This window comes from Bolinopsis microptera, chromosome 3 (assembly GCF_026151205.1).
Source record: "Bolinopsis microptera isolate Bmic1 chromosome 3, MBARI_Bmic_1.0, whole genome shotgun sequence".
Classification (NCBI taxonomy): Eukaryota; Metazoa; Ctenophora; class Tentaculata; order Lobata; family Bolinopsidae; genus Bolinopsis; species Bolinopsis microptera.
Window position 1 is genome coordinate 12,895,968 of NC_087074.1, and position 16,900 is coordinate 12,912,867.

At 37.3% G+C, this 16,900-nt stretch overlaps 1 protein-coding gene across 1 annotated transcript; it reads right to left on the reverse strand.

Moving 5' to 3' along the window:
• Nucleotides 1-500: 500 nt before the first annotated feature.
• LOC134812475 (repetitive organellar protein-like) lies at nt 501-16,603 on the reverse strand. Its single transcript, XM_063819927.1, has 8 exons — nt 16,461-16,603; nt 16,173-16,257; nt 12,274-12,522; nt 11,453-11,632; nt 11,204-11,301; nt 10,908-11,000; nt 1,645-1,831; nt 501-1,478 (listed from the first exon to the last, which is right to left on the reverse strand). The coding sequence occupies exons 1-8, from the start codon at nt 16,580-16,582 to the stop codon at nt 1,311-1,313; spliced, it is 1,182 nt and encodes a 393-aa protein (XP_063675997.1). The 5' UTR covers nt 16,583-16,603; the 3' UTR covers nt 501-1,310.
• Nucleotides 16,604-16,900: the final 297 nt, after the last annotated feature.

Here is a 16,900-nt window from a genome sequence, read left to right on the forward strand (position 1 = left end):
GACGGAAATTAAATAAAAATTCCTCCAGCGACCGGGGATCACAGTCAATCACTGGTGCAAAAATAATGAGTGAGACAGAAAACACAGGAGAGAAAGCGTTATACTTTTATAGTGTTACACATTCAGAAAAGGAGTAACAGATTCGAGAAAAAAGCACGGAAACCGCTTGATGCTCACATTTCAGAATTACTCTAAAACAGATTGTTGCCTTGCTGGTAAAGGAACCACATACCTGGTACTCACCGCCTGAAACTGTATTGAGTAAGTTTAAGGAATGTGTTTCTGCGTTTTGTTCCACGTAGTTATATATTAATCGTACTCGTAACACACTATCCTGGCAAAGCAGTTTACACGAGGAGAAGATGGTCAATGTTCATGAGAATAACATTGATAAACCTGCACTTATTTGACATGTGATTTATTTATTCCGGTATTTTTGTAGTTCACACTTCTTTACCAGCGATAGACTTGTATTTGAACTAACAAAGAATAACACGACGTTTAAGCAAAAGTACCTCAATTTCCGGTAATCTACAACAAAACAATGTTTAATAACTTAACAAAAATAACTTAAAAGAAATAACAATATTTGCAGCCCGAACTTTTATTTAATTACCATTTTGAAAGCGTAAACGTATTGATATTTAATTGTGTATAATTATAATTTAATTGTGTATTACTGAAATATTAATTTGATTTCAATGCTTCCACTTCTATGACTGTAATAAGATATCAAAAAGAAGCCTATAAGAATCTTGAAGTTCTACAGGGGGGAGCCAAGTGGATATTTGTAGATATTTGTAGATTAATGTAGAATGGATAATCCACGAAAAAACTGGATGACATTCTACAAATTTATACATTTATCTCCAAAAATTCAGTAGAATTTCTGGGCACATATTTGGGATTACATTTTTTGTAGATAAATGTAGATATTTGTAGATTATTGTCAATGGATAATTCACGAAAATTCTACAAATTCTACAAATTTATCTCCAAAAATTCAGTAGAATTTCTGGGCACATATTTGAGATATACATTTTTTGTAGATAAATGTAGATATTTGTAGATTATTGTAATGGATAATTCACGAAAAAAGTGGATGACATTATCCAAATATCTACAAATATCCACTTGGCTCCCCCCCTCTACAGCCCCTTTTGAAATTCTACAGACTTAAAGAATTTTCGATCAAATCACAAAATAGTCCTTTGATTTTAAGGGACTCCGATCTCGACTCAGATTTTAGGTTACTCAAAGTTGTACATTGAGTCTGAAACATTTCACCAGTATGTAACACTCGCTCCAATCTACAAAGTGGTCAGAGATATGGGAATCTTATCGTCTAACGTCCACTCGAAACTGCTGACGGCGACTAGACAGGAATCATCCTCCACATCTGACGGTCTCTCGTAGAGTGGCTTGTTAATACCCTGTATGCTGAGGAGTTGCAGTTCCGCGTCCGTCACACCCATTTCCTGAGGGGAGGGAATTAGGATCACTGCAGTTTAAAAAAATAAAAAACCAGTGTAATAAACCAATCGATGATCAGAACGAACATAAACTTACTCGAAAAAAACTTAATCGAAAATCAAAGACTTTTGGCTGACAAAAATTAGGAAAAATCAGTTTCCTAAAATTAACCTCGTCAGAATCGTCAGTAAATTCGTCCTCCCCCTCTTCGCTGCCACTGTCATCCTCTTCTCCTTCGTCTTTTTCATCCACGTCTTCTATAGCTAACCTCTGATCCTCCATTGGGGGTGGTGTTATCAACAGAGAGGTTCGGTTACCAAACGTCGTCCCTTTCTTCACGCAATCCATATAGTGCTGTCTGAAATATGTGTTCGGTGGTTAACATTTGAACAGTAAAACAATAATTATGTTGATTGAGTGATTAGTTTACTGAAATAGCACTGTCTCAATTCTCAGGCGCGAGTGCTAAATCCGATACAAATAGGTTGTTTTGAATTTTCCAATCTCATCGAAATGTGAAATTTTAATTTCAAACCAACGCACGAATCAGACTTGGATATTACTTGATATTACTATTTTATTACTCGCTCCCAGCTGGTGACGAGAGGTAAATTATAACTTGAGTAAAATGGCTGGAGTATATGATAATTTGGGCAGACTCTTCATAATGTTATGGCAATTCTATGATCATCATGTTATACTCTTTACAGCCTTCGAGTACACGCGCATTTGCAGTTCAGCTTTTAGAATTAGATGAAACTCGTTTTAATTTTTTTTCTCAAGAACATTCGATATATCGTTAATTGGTCAAATTACTCTTTAATCAAACCAGTCGGTCACTAAATTAAAATACATTATAAAACTGACGAGGGTAGAGTTTTCCAATATGTTGCAAACAAAATGTAACCTTGAGTCGCACATGTAAATGATATGTATGTTGTACAATCTTAATGTATATGCTGTGAATGAACCCTTGGTGTGAAAGTTACGTCATTTGAATTAACCATCATATCATCGGCGGACTTTTCAAAAGATTAATAGTTCTTGGTAACTTTTGTACTGACTTTTGGTATGATTAGATGATAAACACTTCATGTAACAGTGATACATGTAACATGAGAGCATAAACCAGGGAATATTGTCCATTCTTTACTGTCTACTAAATTTCCTACCCTCATAACGAAGCGACTAGCGAGACTTTTTGAAAACTATGTCAGCCTATACTATAAAACCAGTCGCAAAATTTGAAGGAATAAAATCCTCGTCCTATTTTTTATGTCTGATTTAATGATTCAGAGGACGCATTAATTCTTGAGCTGAAGTCAAATTTTGATGTGGCCACTTAGAACACATATAAATATTCAGACAAACATTTTCAAGCATTCGCCATTCATTAAAATTAAATCATTGATTTATAGCTTGGCGCTATCTTTCTAAGTTTCTATAACGGGAGATGCTATGCCGAATTTTTACTCCATTAATCACTGAGGTGTGTACTTTTATAGCTTTACTGTATTGATTCCAAGTGGTTGATTAGACATCATAAATCATTCATCAACCATACTATACCGTTCATATCGCATGATAAACAATATGGTTCTTAAAATGTTAAACCACGAAAAGAATTAGATAGAATTGAAATTATGAAAAGGTAATTGTGCATGTTTTTTGTTTTGAAAGTGCTTATTGCCACAATTTAACCGATATTCTGATCATGCTAGTTTTTAGATAACATATTAGACCTTCACACTGCAGGAGAAAAGGTACTCTCTGTAAAGTGATGGTTAAGGCGCCTGGCTGATCGAGGCGATTTATTGCAACTTTCTCTTTTGTCTTGCAGGTAAAATCAAACCTTTAGTCGCACTCGCACGCAGTACGACGCATATAGTGTACGAAGTGCATATTGTAAAAGTGGAGAAAAATCACATGTTATGCGGTACACCCTGTATATGCACGATCATCATTCATCATATCAGCCGACATAAATCAGCTATGCCTTTAGCGTTCATTTTACATTCCGCTTTGTTCCTTTGGTCAGTATTATTAAAGTACCACTTTAAGTTTAACTGATTATCGTCCATGTTGAGAAAATAGATGTTGGAGTTTTAGTTATTGTTGCACGCAGGAAAGCTTCAAATTTAAAACAGTTGAAATCTTTTAACTAATTATCTAGTTGTCCTTTTGGCTATTTTAGTACCTGGCAAGTATTTAGATTTAATCTTTTATCTTATCTGTTGCCTTTTCGCGGTAATCAGAAACTATAAGTCTCCTGATACCTCATTTAATGGACAAGCAGTGCGGCAGTTATTCTTATCTGGTCGTCAATAGCCATGGCAGGTATTATAGTAAAGTAGTAAGCAAGATAGCAATGATAGCAATAGCAATAGTAGTCATGGTATTGGTAGTTAGTTGTCCGTGGAATTCGGCAAATTACATCTATCTACACTATTGAATTAGAGAAGGCGACTTCAAGAACCTTAATTCTATATGAGGACCATTTACGAACGCGGGTGTTCTTTAAATATGACAAGATAAAATCGGAAGATGGTTCATTGATATACAATTATTTGCTTCGGTAGCATTGTGCTCAGACTCAAATTAATAAATTATAGAAGTCAAAACATGATAAATAGCTGCGTGGCTCAGTTGGTAAATCTTCCTGCTTGTTAATCGCGAGGTACCAGGTTCGATTCCAGCTGAGCTACCAGCCATAGGGTGAGCTACTTTTAGATTATCAAAAAATCTAAAAGTAATCATTAGTCGAAAATTGGGAACAGTTTTTCATCTGCATGAACGTTTCTTGGAAAATTATCCCAGCTCTATGCTTCGGCAATGGTACTTTTGTGGCTAAAGACACGATTTTCAAAGACAATAATTACGGCAAAAAGGAGAGCAAATTGTCGATTACGATTTTTCAAGTCGAGTCTCGGAAAATTAACTCGCTTAGTTTCTCACCTCACTCCTAGAATTGTGCTCTGCAGGAGATTATTTTCTCAGCACTGAAAAAAAAATGTTCAATTTTTCAACTCTTGGACTAACCAATATTTGTAATTGTATTCGAATTGGTTTTAAAGAGTATAGTCTTGAAACGATCATCATAAGCATTTGCATTTTTCAGTGGACACATGTGACATGACTCGGATGTTCGTTTACCATTCTTAAATTTTAATTTATTTGGTAAATCTGTGGAAGTTTGTACTGCAAAAGTTCAAATGTCTGCTTTTCGTTCAAGTGCATGTGTTGTTTAATCAATTCGCAGTTATAATCCGTTACCGATTTAATATGTATTTGCGATCTATATTAATCCCCCTGATATAGGCGAGTTTGGGCCCAAGCTCATCAATATCAATATTTATCTAAAATTGATATATTATATCAATTGGGGTTTATTATGGCTTCTAAAGTTCTAAGATACCGTATCTTAGTACTATATATAAAGCGAGACGATATAGGTCGTCGAAAAGTGTTTCGATAATTTAACAAAATTAGCAGAAAAATGTTTTAAAATTTATAAAAAAATCCCGGTTCGGTCCCGGTGAAAATTCTGCATTTTAGCCGGGACCGGGACCAGGATTAAGCCGGGATCCCGGACGAACCTTGAACACAGGCCAGTGTATTGATAAACTGTTGAACCCTATTAGATCTGATCTCTGCGAATGATGCGTTTCTTAATATTTGCGTTTCTTTATCTTCTGTTTAGGCTCATTGCTCTTAGTATAATAACAAATATATGATCTACAACCGCATGGTGCATGACGGAACAGGTTTAAACATTTTGTAACGAGGAAAAGTCGATCAACTTGATATTATCAGTTGCGATCATGGCCACAACTCTCTATAAGTCATATCTTACTATATAGTATATATGAAGCGAGACGATATCTGAAACTATGGTTGGTGTAGCTAGTTGGGATAGTAAAGGAATTCTAGTTCCTACAAGTTGGGAATGAGGTTCACAGATCACCCTCTAAACCTACAAGGAAATATTTCCTGTAGATCCTTGATATATAAGCAACATTTGACAGAGGCATCTTGTGGAGTGAGTTATGTGCCCATCTTTGGCTAACTCGGTGAATGTCCTTGCTGTACGGCAGTGTTTAACAAGGAACTGAAACAGAGGGGTTCCGTTCAGGCCTTTCGCACTTTGTTTCTGTCTGGTTCTAATATACCGTTTAAAATATAATATATATGTTTATATATCCGTACCATTTTAGCTGAGCTACCAGCCATGGAGTGAGCGTCGTTGACGCTCAGCTAAGGATTACGTGTGATCTATGCAGCCCCCCGGTACACTCAGCCGAATACCCGAGAAATCAAGTGTGAGGGTTGATTAATGAGGAGATGCCCATTGCAGTAAAGTCTCGGGCGAAGAAAGTATGGTATTGGTACACACTACCTTATTAAGTGACCTTAACCGTCACGGCGTCACTGGCCTAATGTATAATTGAATCCTTTGGCTTCCTATAATATTAATTGGCTGGTTACACTTGTGTAACAATGTGGCTGTTGTAATGTCCGAAGTAAAATAAAGTGTGAGATAAAAAATAAATAAATAAATATGAAATTGTAGAAGATTGGGAATAACGCACCAGATGGCTTGACTTTTTAATCGAGGATCATTATGATACGACGAAGCTACGAATTTTAAAAAGAAGTGATGCAGAACAAGTACAACACAGGTGCATGATAGTTCCGTTAGTTCCCCTCATCTTATACAACAATTTTCATTTTGTAGATCTGTAAATGATCACTGTATTCTGACTCACTACTCAGAAACAACATTTAGTAAAATTTAACAAAAGTTACCAATCTTACATTTTTTAGTCCTTGTCTACCGTCTGATTTTACGATTTACAGATCACAAAATTTGGTGTCGTGATGTAGATACTTTGTACGTGAATAATGATATTTAATCTTGATCCATTTTTAGCGATGCAAACAGTATGATAAGGTAAAAGTAATGGAGGGATGATTATACAGAATCTACTAGTTCTTGTTCTTGGTGCCTATTTTCAACAAGGTATTTTAATTTCATAGTGATGAGTTTATTAATGTTAAGTAGATTTATATAGCCAGAAATATAATTGGTCGCACTAACCTTAAGCCTAAAAAGAGGCTATTAAATGAAACGTTAAATGAAACGTTCTACTTCTCGACAATCGACAGAAACTATCAACACTTCCAGGTCAAAGTCAAGGCATCAAACTTGAATCTCAACAGAGGATATGTGGCATTCTTCGACACATAAAAACTAACAAATGTGTAAGGGTAATTGAAGAAAAGCTCACCTTAACACCCACCAATTGTGATTCAGTGCACCAACAAAACATCTTCTGCTACAACACTGCGTCACGGCTAATAAGTAACATAGACGTAAAGCACACCGAGAGGTACGTAGGAGTGGGAGAAGATGACGTCACTCTGGGTATAGGCGGAGAAGAGGGTACTGAGTGGCGTTTGAAAGATGATGGATCTATTCAGATTGCCAGCGGTTCGGAGGTTCTGTGTTGGACTCCAATGTCAGATGGCGACGGAATTATATTGAATGACAAATGCAAGGAAGAGAATAACTTGTTCGATTTACAGCTTCAAAAGTCAGGTAAATATCGCCCAGCAATGTTATGATTCTCAGATCATGCATGACGGTTGATCCAAGTTTATGTTTAATTATGTGGTCTTGCGTGAACTAGTGCAATCTGCACTCTGCAAGAGGCCGAGGGCAGCATAATGTGAAGATTTGCCACTGATTTAAAGATTGCTGACTTACATTGACATCTTTTATTCTTTTATTAGCTTTCTAATTAATATTTATTCTCAGGAGTAGAACCAATCTTCAAAACAAGAAAGAATTTTCCTTTAAGAATCAGTGTCAAACAGATTAAGAAGCTGAATAACACTTGGTCAAAACCGTATCGATTTCACGTTAATTTGAATTTGTTCTCGAAAAATTCCGACGATAGTTTGGGTATTCTAAAGCTACAAGGAAGATATCTCAAAAGCAACTCAGAAAGGTACAGGAAACTACCTCAGTTTTTCCGCCGAAGACCATACTTAAAATTTGCCTTCTTTTTGGCTTCACCACCCGAGGAATAATCCATCTTAATTTTTCATTCCATTCCGGGATCAAAACTGTTAAATTAAGACGTTTTCCAATTTCAGTGATGCCTCGTTAATTCTGGTTAAATGGAATGAAAATAGCTCATCAAGATGCACATCTAACCAAGAGAGTGTTACGGGTTTCTTCCGAGTCAAAGTAGAAATATGGATTGATTCAGCAGGAAACTTGAAAGTAACCTGGAACGGCACTGACGTGGAGTGGCCTTGTCAAGTGGAACCAGTTTGGTCTGACGTGACTGAAGCAAAGGTTACCCTGGTTAACCAGATTCAACAGCAAGATATTAATGCATTCAATCCACCCGAGAAACTCTTTGACATTAGTTATAGTAACAGACGAATTCCAGCAGGTGATACAAATTAGCTCTATACGTTTTTCCACATCATGAAATACGAAGATGTTTATATTTATAAACATCTTCGTATTCCAAAAATTATTGACAAAAAATGTCGTAAAATATTGGGACTATTTTACGACATGTCATGTTACCTTTTAGATAACTGTATTATCATTTAACATCGAAGGTCTTTATTTATATCAGGGCTATTGGTCATTTTATAATTAACCCTCCCTGGTTTTCTTCTTTCGAGAATCACAGAGTTTAAGGGGAAAATGCGGGAGTAAATGGAGCAATGACCGCCCAGGTGTCAGGTAGGTATTATTGAGTTCAAGTTACTACTAATCAAGGATCATGACAATTACGACTACTCTTCTGATTTGATCTTCTCCACATAACGTTAATAATTCCATGGTAACTCACAACTCACAACGAAGTACAGAATCTGACAGTAGTAATTGTCAGGGCGTCTGATTCAGTGAGTAATTGCGAGAACGCACGGAATATCACACTTTCAGGATCTACCAAGCCAGCTGGCGACAAAGCCAAATTATTAACCAATAGTTGTGTTTCTGGGTTTACCACGTTCTTATTAACTTGTAGTGGTGTTGCTGATATCAACACATAGGTTCTTAGTTCTTCATTTTACCGTCAATAAGTAGAATTAGGTAAATTAGTAGCAATATTAGTTTTAGAAAAGTTGAAATTTTGTTTGTTTGTCCCAAGTTTTCTTTAGCTTTATCTATATCAGTATATCCTTAGCAGCACTATATTAGCAGTATATTAGCAGTATATTAGCACTATATTAGCAGCACTTGGCAGGAATATCTAAGGTTCCTTGTGATGAGGTGTCGATACTATCTTCTCCTAGTCGTCCTGACTCCAACATCAAGACAACTGCTACCTCAGACCGAAGGTATGAAAATAATGTGAAGCAAATCTTATACCCAAATATTTAAAACGATATCGCTGTTTCCACCAGATCGCTAAATATCGCATTTGTAACCTCCTCCCTGTATTTCAGATAGTTCAGAAACTCTACTGTGGACACAGTTTAACAAGGACGAATCAGCTGAGTACTATCTTGGCAATGACGTGGTACAGGAACGCTACTTCGTGAAACAGCACTGTGTTCAGGACTCCCAATATTCTCTCTACCTCTACAACTCCGCCAATGTGGTATTTTTATCATCAGGGATTTGAAGTCATAACTTGTTCTTTGCATAAAAAGGGAAAAGCATCTGTTTTTAAGACTTTTTCCTGCATTGTGATTAATTGATTAATTAACCAGGTGACTGGTGAAGTGCGAGTGGAGGTTTTGTTAGGGAGTGACGAGGTAAACGGAGCGATCATGTGTAGGAAAACGGGTGCAAGTTTAGATAGTGATCCGGAGAATTTTACGTGGAGTTATTTTGATTTGGAGAGCATCGGTTGCGCGGTGGGATTAGAGATTATCCTGACGTAAGTAAAATACTTGGTTGGGGAAAATAGTATCTTAAACTGCTAGCACCGTCCAATTAATATAAATTTACATGGGCAATGAATTGAAGTTGCATGTCCGTGAATACGAAAACACAGTAATCTTATCTTAGGGTCGAGAAATCTAGAAAAAGTTTCACGATAAAGATCCAGAACTCACGAAACTATTGGAAAAAGTTCGTGACAGCCGGTGAGGGAGGGTGTCTTCAACAAACAGAGGTTGTCCTTGCACGTGCAACAAAACCCACCCTACAAGACTTGTCTCTTGCCGTTTCTGAACAAGGTACGTTCATTGTATATTTTTCTTACATTATAACGTCGGATCGGCAAGCAAAACAGATCACATAGTCAAAATAATGAACTAAAATTTCTACCATCTTGAGTTTAAGGGTTGGATATTTGTTTGAGATATTTTAGATTTAACGACCCCTTCAATTCCAGAGGGGTGTTATGGACTAGACCCCAGTTGGACAGACATAGCCACGACCACGGAGTTTCCTGTCGTCTCTAACACCACGATAACTGTATCCTGTCACTCCGGACTTTTTAACATTGGTCATTCTCCGGTGTGTATCAAGGGTACGGAGTTTAGAGGTTCTCCTTCGTGCAGAAAATTTAGTGAGTCAAACATTTGTATCACAAGTTTGCGCTGCACTTAGATAAATCTTTTTCGTTAGACCTATTTCCCTATTGTATGATAATTCTTTCTCCAAAACTCCACGGTAAATCGGGATTTTACTGCAGTCAGTTGTCAGAATATTTTACGTTAATTTTTTAGTTCTTAATCACCTCACAAATTATTGGGACCTATTTGTGACGCGTGAGACATGTTAAAAGAACTATTTGATTGGTTTATATTAGCTTTGTGACAAAAGAGATCCATACTCTGACCTAATGGTTCATCGTACCACACCTTCTACATAAAACATGGAAGTTGCCAGTGAGTAGGTAACTCAATGTATTTTCACATTTAACACCTCTATAATACAGGCGCCTTCTTTTCTCAGGAAACTTGCTTTACTGTGCGGTCATTACTGTAACTAACTGAGTAAGTTAATCTCAAATCAAAAACTTTCATCAAAGTTCAGCATGTAATCATGAATGCTAATTTTCAAAAGTTCTTAATTTGAGCTTTGTTTCAACAGATATGAGTCAAACTCCTGTGTTGCTGTTATATTTTCCAGGTTTGATAACCCGCTCTAACTAAAGTTACGCAGCTATGAAGCCGAATCTCTAAAATATAGATAGTAACTGTACAATAAATCTTCCAATATTGTTTCTGTAAGATGAGCTCCCCTTCAGAGTTAGTAAAATTGTATTCATTGCGGGTGGTGTCAACATTTACTCAATCATTCCAGTCTGTGCCATCGTAATAAGAATACGAATTATGAACTAACTCTCGCTCAGACCGAATATGTAAATGATATTAAATATTTAATGAACTATCATGAAATTAGGAACGTATTTGCTCAATAAAACGATAATTTATTTCAGAAAACCGACCTGGATCGTTTTATGTCCATCATTCGCTCATCGTACATATCTGTCAACATGAAGATGTTATCTGTTTCCAACTTTTCAACCTCCTTCCACAGCCTGCGGTAGGAAGGCTGGATATTCATTAATTCTTTTAAACAATAATGATTTTTAATTTATTGATTTGTCCAAAATTCTTATGTTTGAGAAAGTAGAAACCTTAAATTTGAGATATTATCGTAACCATTGGGAACCATTTTAAACTATTGTATTTTCAGGTTGGTGTCTTCTGCAAAAGACCATACAATTTAAGGGACAGTTACCGTTCAATGTCGTTCCTAAGAAGTTGAACTTCACTCTTCAGCCAAGAGTTTTGTTGAGCTACAGTATAGTTCCTTGGGTCAAGCAGTTGGATCGCTCTCTGATAAGAAATGTCTGGTAAAGACAGCTGTTAAATAACAATATAACATTTCATCTTTAAAATGTTAACAAATGAGAAACTAGAACTCGTAATAAGTGGGATTTTGACATTTTCATTGGGAGATTTTCGTATTAGTCTACTTTATACTTACATCAGTAGCCTGATATTTTTGGGAGTCAACTTTTGAAGCAGTATCTTTGCTGATTTCATCGAGAGTCAAACGTAAATTCTTTTGGATGTACTTAGCATTTTCATCAAACGAGTCGTTGATGTCTTTGATTGCACATTTCAGAATGTCAATGTTCTTTTTATGTAGTACACTTCCGTTGTCCTATCGATGGAAAAACAATCAATTTGAGGGTTTTATTTTTCTCTCTTCGATACATCGAATACATTACCATAAGATAAGCACAAAGTGAAAGTGAGTTTCCATTAAATAATCTATATCCCGAATATATTGCAAGTGGTAGGATTAAATTGGAATTGGAGCGGGAAGCTGTCGCTCAGAAATGATAAGAATGAGCTATCAAGCTGTCAAGCAGTAATATAGACCAATCCTCAAATCTGGTCACGGTCCATTACATGCACGCTGCACGTGGCCTTGTGCTTGTTTGGGCTCATGAATATGTCTACTCAATTCACGCGTGCGCGGCTCAGAATATAACACACTGAGAGCTTACATTAGAAAAGTTAATATCTTTTCTATTACCGCGCGCTCTCTAAAATCTCTTCGGTAGACCCTTTTGATGGTATCCAAGGGGATTGGTTGATCCGATTAGAGGATTCATACTATTAGCTGTACAATGCCATATCAGTTATCACGATGAGTAATGACATAATACCATTATCAGGAATTAAACTACATTTTCGAAAAGTTTTCAATCCAACAGATTTTCTACGGACGAATTCTTTAGCCATCGCAATCATGTAATCAAAATTTTACACTAAGTTCTTCCCTCTCAAATAATTTACCTTGTAATCAATAAGCTCTGCTTTTTCTTGCAAAGTTTCGTCTGTTCTCGCTTGCTCTGCATCACATTTTCCTTTCAGTTCTGCTTCCTCCGCTTGAAGTTTTTGTGTGGAGACTTGTTTTTCCTTAAGAGCAGTTTCAATCTTAGTCTGAAGCTCGGTTAGAGTATTCTGGTAGTCTGAGTCGAATTCTTTTGCTGCTCTCATTGATTGTTTTACATACTGCAACTGTTGCGCTTGTAACTTCTGCGTCTGAAAAATGTATCGTTGACGAGAACTATGCATATTACACCAGGAATGAGGAAGTGTAGATAAATAATAACATGAAATAAAATACAAGTCGCATATAATGGATTATGGAGCTACTTATGATATACGTAAGGTCAGAAAAGCCACTTTTACCGGGTTAGTAAGAACTTCAGTGTTATTTTATTTTGAGATACGAACATAGATAGTCATTGTGCATGTGTCGTGTAATATCTAACAGGAAATTTTGACAGTGATCTCTTCATTTCCTACAGTAATCCGAAGTAATTGAGTAACTTAATTAAGTGTTGAAACAACCATCAATCTTAATTATCGTTAGCTTTTAAAAGTTGGTCGACTCGAGTCGTTCAACCATTGTACATTTTTTTGCTCGTGACATCGCTTGTGCGACTTGTTTACTTTTAACACGAGACCAAGAGCTTAGTTTTGATCATGAGAATGATCGTGATTTTGTTGGCTACAACTCTTGAGATAGTTCAGGGACTGCAGACTTTTCACATTGGATTTATTGCTGATACGGATAATGCAGAACTCGAACAAGTGTTTACTGGAAAGATAACACAACTGAATAACAAGACAAAGGAATTCCAACTAGTTCCTGTTGTCACAAACAAAAATTCCACTCATTTTTCGTCGTTAGACGTACAGGAGCAAATCTGCAGTTTGGTAAACAAAATGAATATGACAGTAGTCGTCGGACCTCTAAACAGAAAGCATGTGGCAGATACCTCCAACATGCTTTCAATTCTTGGCATTCCCAACATAGTTCCAAAACGTCCAATTAGACTCGGACGTTTTAAGGGGAATTTGTGGAGTTCTTATCAGATCAACCTGGGGATGAAACCTTCAAAAGCCCCATTTGTGGAGTTGTTCAAATTGTACGACTGGAGTAAAGTGACGGTGGTTTACTCGAACGACGACTATGGAATGTCAGAAATGATCGGAATTGTTGAGGCAGTTTCTGATGATAACTCGGTGACTGTTGTGGAGGAGATATCAATACCAGTTAACAATGATAATGAACAGGATTGGGTCGATGTTGGGCTCAGGTAGGTTGCAATGATGATTCATGTTTTTAAAACATTTCTTTATACTAAATAGATCTTGCTGACAATATAGAATGACTGTAAAGAACTGGTAAATTCTAGAACTCTCGATTTGCATGGAGATTAACTGTTTCTCTAAATACTCTAAATCGCAGATGATAATGTTAAGACGAGCTAATTAATTAATTCTCACAAAACTTCAGGTTCAGAAACAGAATAAACGTAAGAGCAAGGACCTTTATACTTTGTGTATCAAGTAACGTGCTGCTGAGAACACTACACACTGCAGCTCAGGAGGGACTGGTTGGAAACAACTTCTACTGGATTTCCACTGACACTGCCTTAGATAAAGCATCGTACAACAGTACGACGTTACCTTGGTACATGGCCGGTGTTGTGGCAGTAGGTCCTGATGTAAACTTCAGTGAAAGTGAAACGGATCTCCCCAATACTTTACACAAGGGTTCACTGGTGTTGGACAGTGTGGAACTAGTTCACAGAGCTCTTGCTGGAAATTTTGAGATGTTGAAAAAGCTCGATTTTCATGAGTACAATGAGGGTTGTACCTTTGACACGACGTTCATTGTCCCATACAACTTCAGGTACACACTCTCGAGAATTCTAAAAAATACAACTGTGTTCGGCAAGACAGGAACAATTAAACTCGACAAACACGGAAATCGGATAGAAGTGTCACCTCGCTTGGGAATTTACAATTTTGTTGGAACAAATCCCAAAGTCGTTAAAGCTGGAGTGTGGAATGGCCGGGAATTAGAACTAAGCCGAGACCTGAAATTTTACTCTGATTTCCAAAGAAAACGACGTACCCTCAGAATAGGTTTGATCCGAGATGAGCCTTTTGTCTTCTACGACTATCTGAACCGGGGACAAACCTCGTGTCCGACATCTGGGATCCAAAAAGATGACAAGTCTACCCCACCATGCTATTCCGGAATCATGATCTCACTCTTCGGGGAACTTTGTCGGAACCTCAACTTCCTCTGTACCTATCACGAGTCTAAAGACGGGACATCCGGAATGTATCATGATGGAATGTGGACAGGGTTACTCGGGATGCTTGACAACGACGAGATAGACATTACAGGGATCCCTTTCGCACAGACACTATTCGTCTAAAGGTAGCTCACTTCTCCACCCCAATACTCGATGGTGGGGTTTACATGGTGCTGAATCCTGCCGAGCAAAAACAAAAGAAGGGGTTTAAAATCGGACAGTTCTTTTCTTCAGGGTATAGCAATGATGGACTCTTGTTTTTGTCCCCTTTTAGTTTCCTGCTGTGGGTCTCTATCGGAGTAGTGTGTCTTTCTCTCTGGGTTCTGGTTTGGATTTTTGATAGATATTCTCCGTATGGACATCGTGGAGGTTTGGTACAGAAGTTGAACACTTGTAATTGTGAGCAGTGTATGTATCTCCCCATGTCAAAAGAACAGCAATTGACACTCTGTCAATATAGTCCTCTAGATGGTGTGAACGAGCGTTTACAGGAAATGGATTCACTAAGCTCACTCTGGATGATGGTCAGCTCAATCGTCCAAGTGATCCCAATGCCAACTGCTCCCCGGAGCTGGAGTAGTCGACTTGTTGCAACCAGCTGGTGGTTAGTGTGTCTGATTATGGTGGCCATGTACTCAGCTAACCTCACTGCCACCATGACCAGGTCGAGCGTGTCTCGAGCTGTCAGAACTGTCAACGATCTCATGAGATCTGGATCAGGTATCTCATTTGGCACGGTCAACAACTCAGTTACAGAACATCTGATCCGTAATGCAGAGGACTTTACTCTCAAGGAGTTTTACAGGAGACTAAGTTATGTTGACTCCTTCGATAAAGGTGTCAGTCTGGCAAGGAAAGGATCCTTTGCGTTCTTATCCGAAAAAATACCGCTACAGTATGAAGCTCTGAAACCGCCATGTAATCTGTACGTTACACAGCACAAGATAGTTGATTACAGCTACTCACTGCTCTACAACAAGAGACTGAAGGACCGTGAAGACATCGACAAAGGACTTCTATTGATGAAGGAGAACAACATGTTACAACGTTTATGGTACAACGTCAGCCACTCTAAGGATCTGTGTGACCATTTTAATCCTGTAGACTCGATAAAACCACTGGAACTTGGTGTAATGTCAGGGGTGTTTGCGCTAGCTTTTACAATGATTGGGGTTTCGATAATATTGTTTACACTGGAGGTGATGAAAAGCACGAGAATTTCGGAAAGCACATTTGTTAACAGAATCATTGGGTGCTTGAGGAAAAAAGATGGAACTAAACCAAACGGAAGAAGTTCTAAATCCATAACTGGACAAGAGGATCAAACCACAAATTGTTTAAAACCAGAAACTGAGCTGCTACAGTAGAGCAGTAGACACTTTTCAATACCAAATTTCCTCCTGCTAGTCACATTCAATATAGACTCTTTAACTAAACATTCATTGATATTATTCAGTGATATTTTAATCATGTCGTATTAAGCCACTGCATTATATTGAATATTAACTAGCCACATCTTTTGATTGTAAAACTTCTCTGAGATCTACAAATGGCACAAGACAACTTGAAACCAACCTTCTCTTTGCTTTCTTCATTTTCTACCTTAAGTTGCACAATTTCGTCTCTAAATGCCTCGATTGTCTTAGTCTTAACTTCGATCCTGAATAAAACAAAAATTAACAGCCCATCAGGACACCAATTTTTAAAAACAAAACCAAATGGCGAACAATAATTTTACTGTTAGTAAATGAGCTATTGATTTATTTGAAACAGTTTCCACAGCAGCTGTGATAAAATATTTTGCTGTCAATTCTTAACAAGGATAGTAACAAACTGTTTGGAAAGCTTGTCATGGGTACTAACTGGAAGGAAAGAATCGATTCAGCGACTGAGAGAGGTTCATCCTTGCCTGGTTTGTGGCTTACTTCTCCGCCTGATCCTTCTTCTCCCCCTTTTGTCTTCTTCTTCTTTCCCTTCTTAGCCATAGTATCTTTCTGCTACTGAATAAAGGTCGATATTAAAGTTGGTGTTTTGTCGTTAAACAAATACTTTAACTTTTAAATTCAATCGAATTATTATTTCAAGTCAATCTCTTTATTATATGTATTATATATACTATAAATAAATCAATAAAAAATCAATAAAAATAATGATTGTTCAACAATATAGATGCTTCTGTTTAAAAATCTACCAGAATGTCTCCTTCTATTCTGATGATTATTCGGTTATCAAAGCTTTTTTCGGTAACCTAGCTTTCAGTGGCCTCAATGGTGTCTTGTGCCATCCACATTCCAGGGTGAACT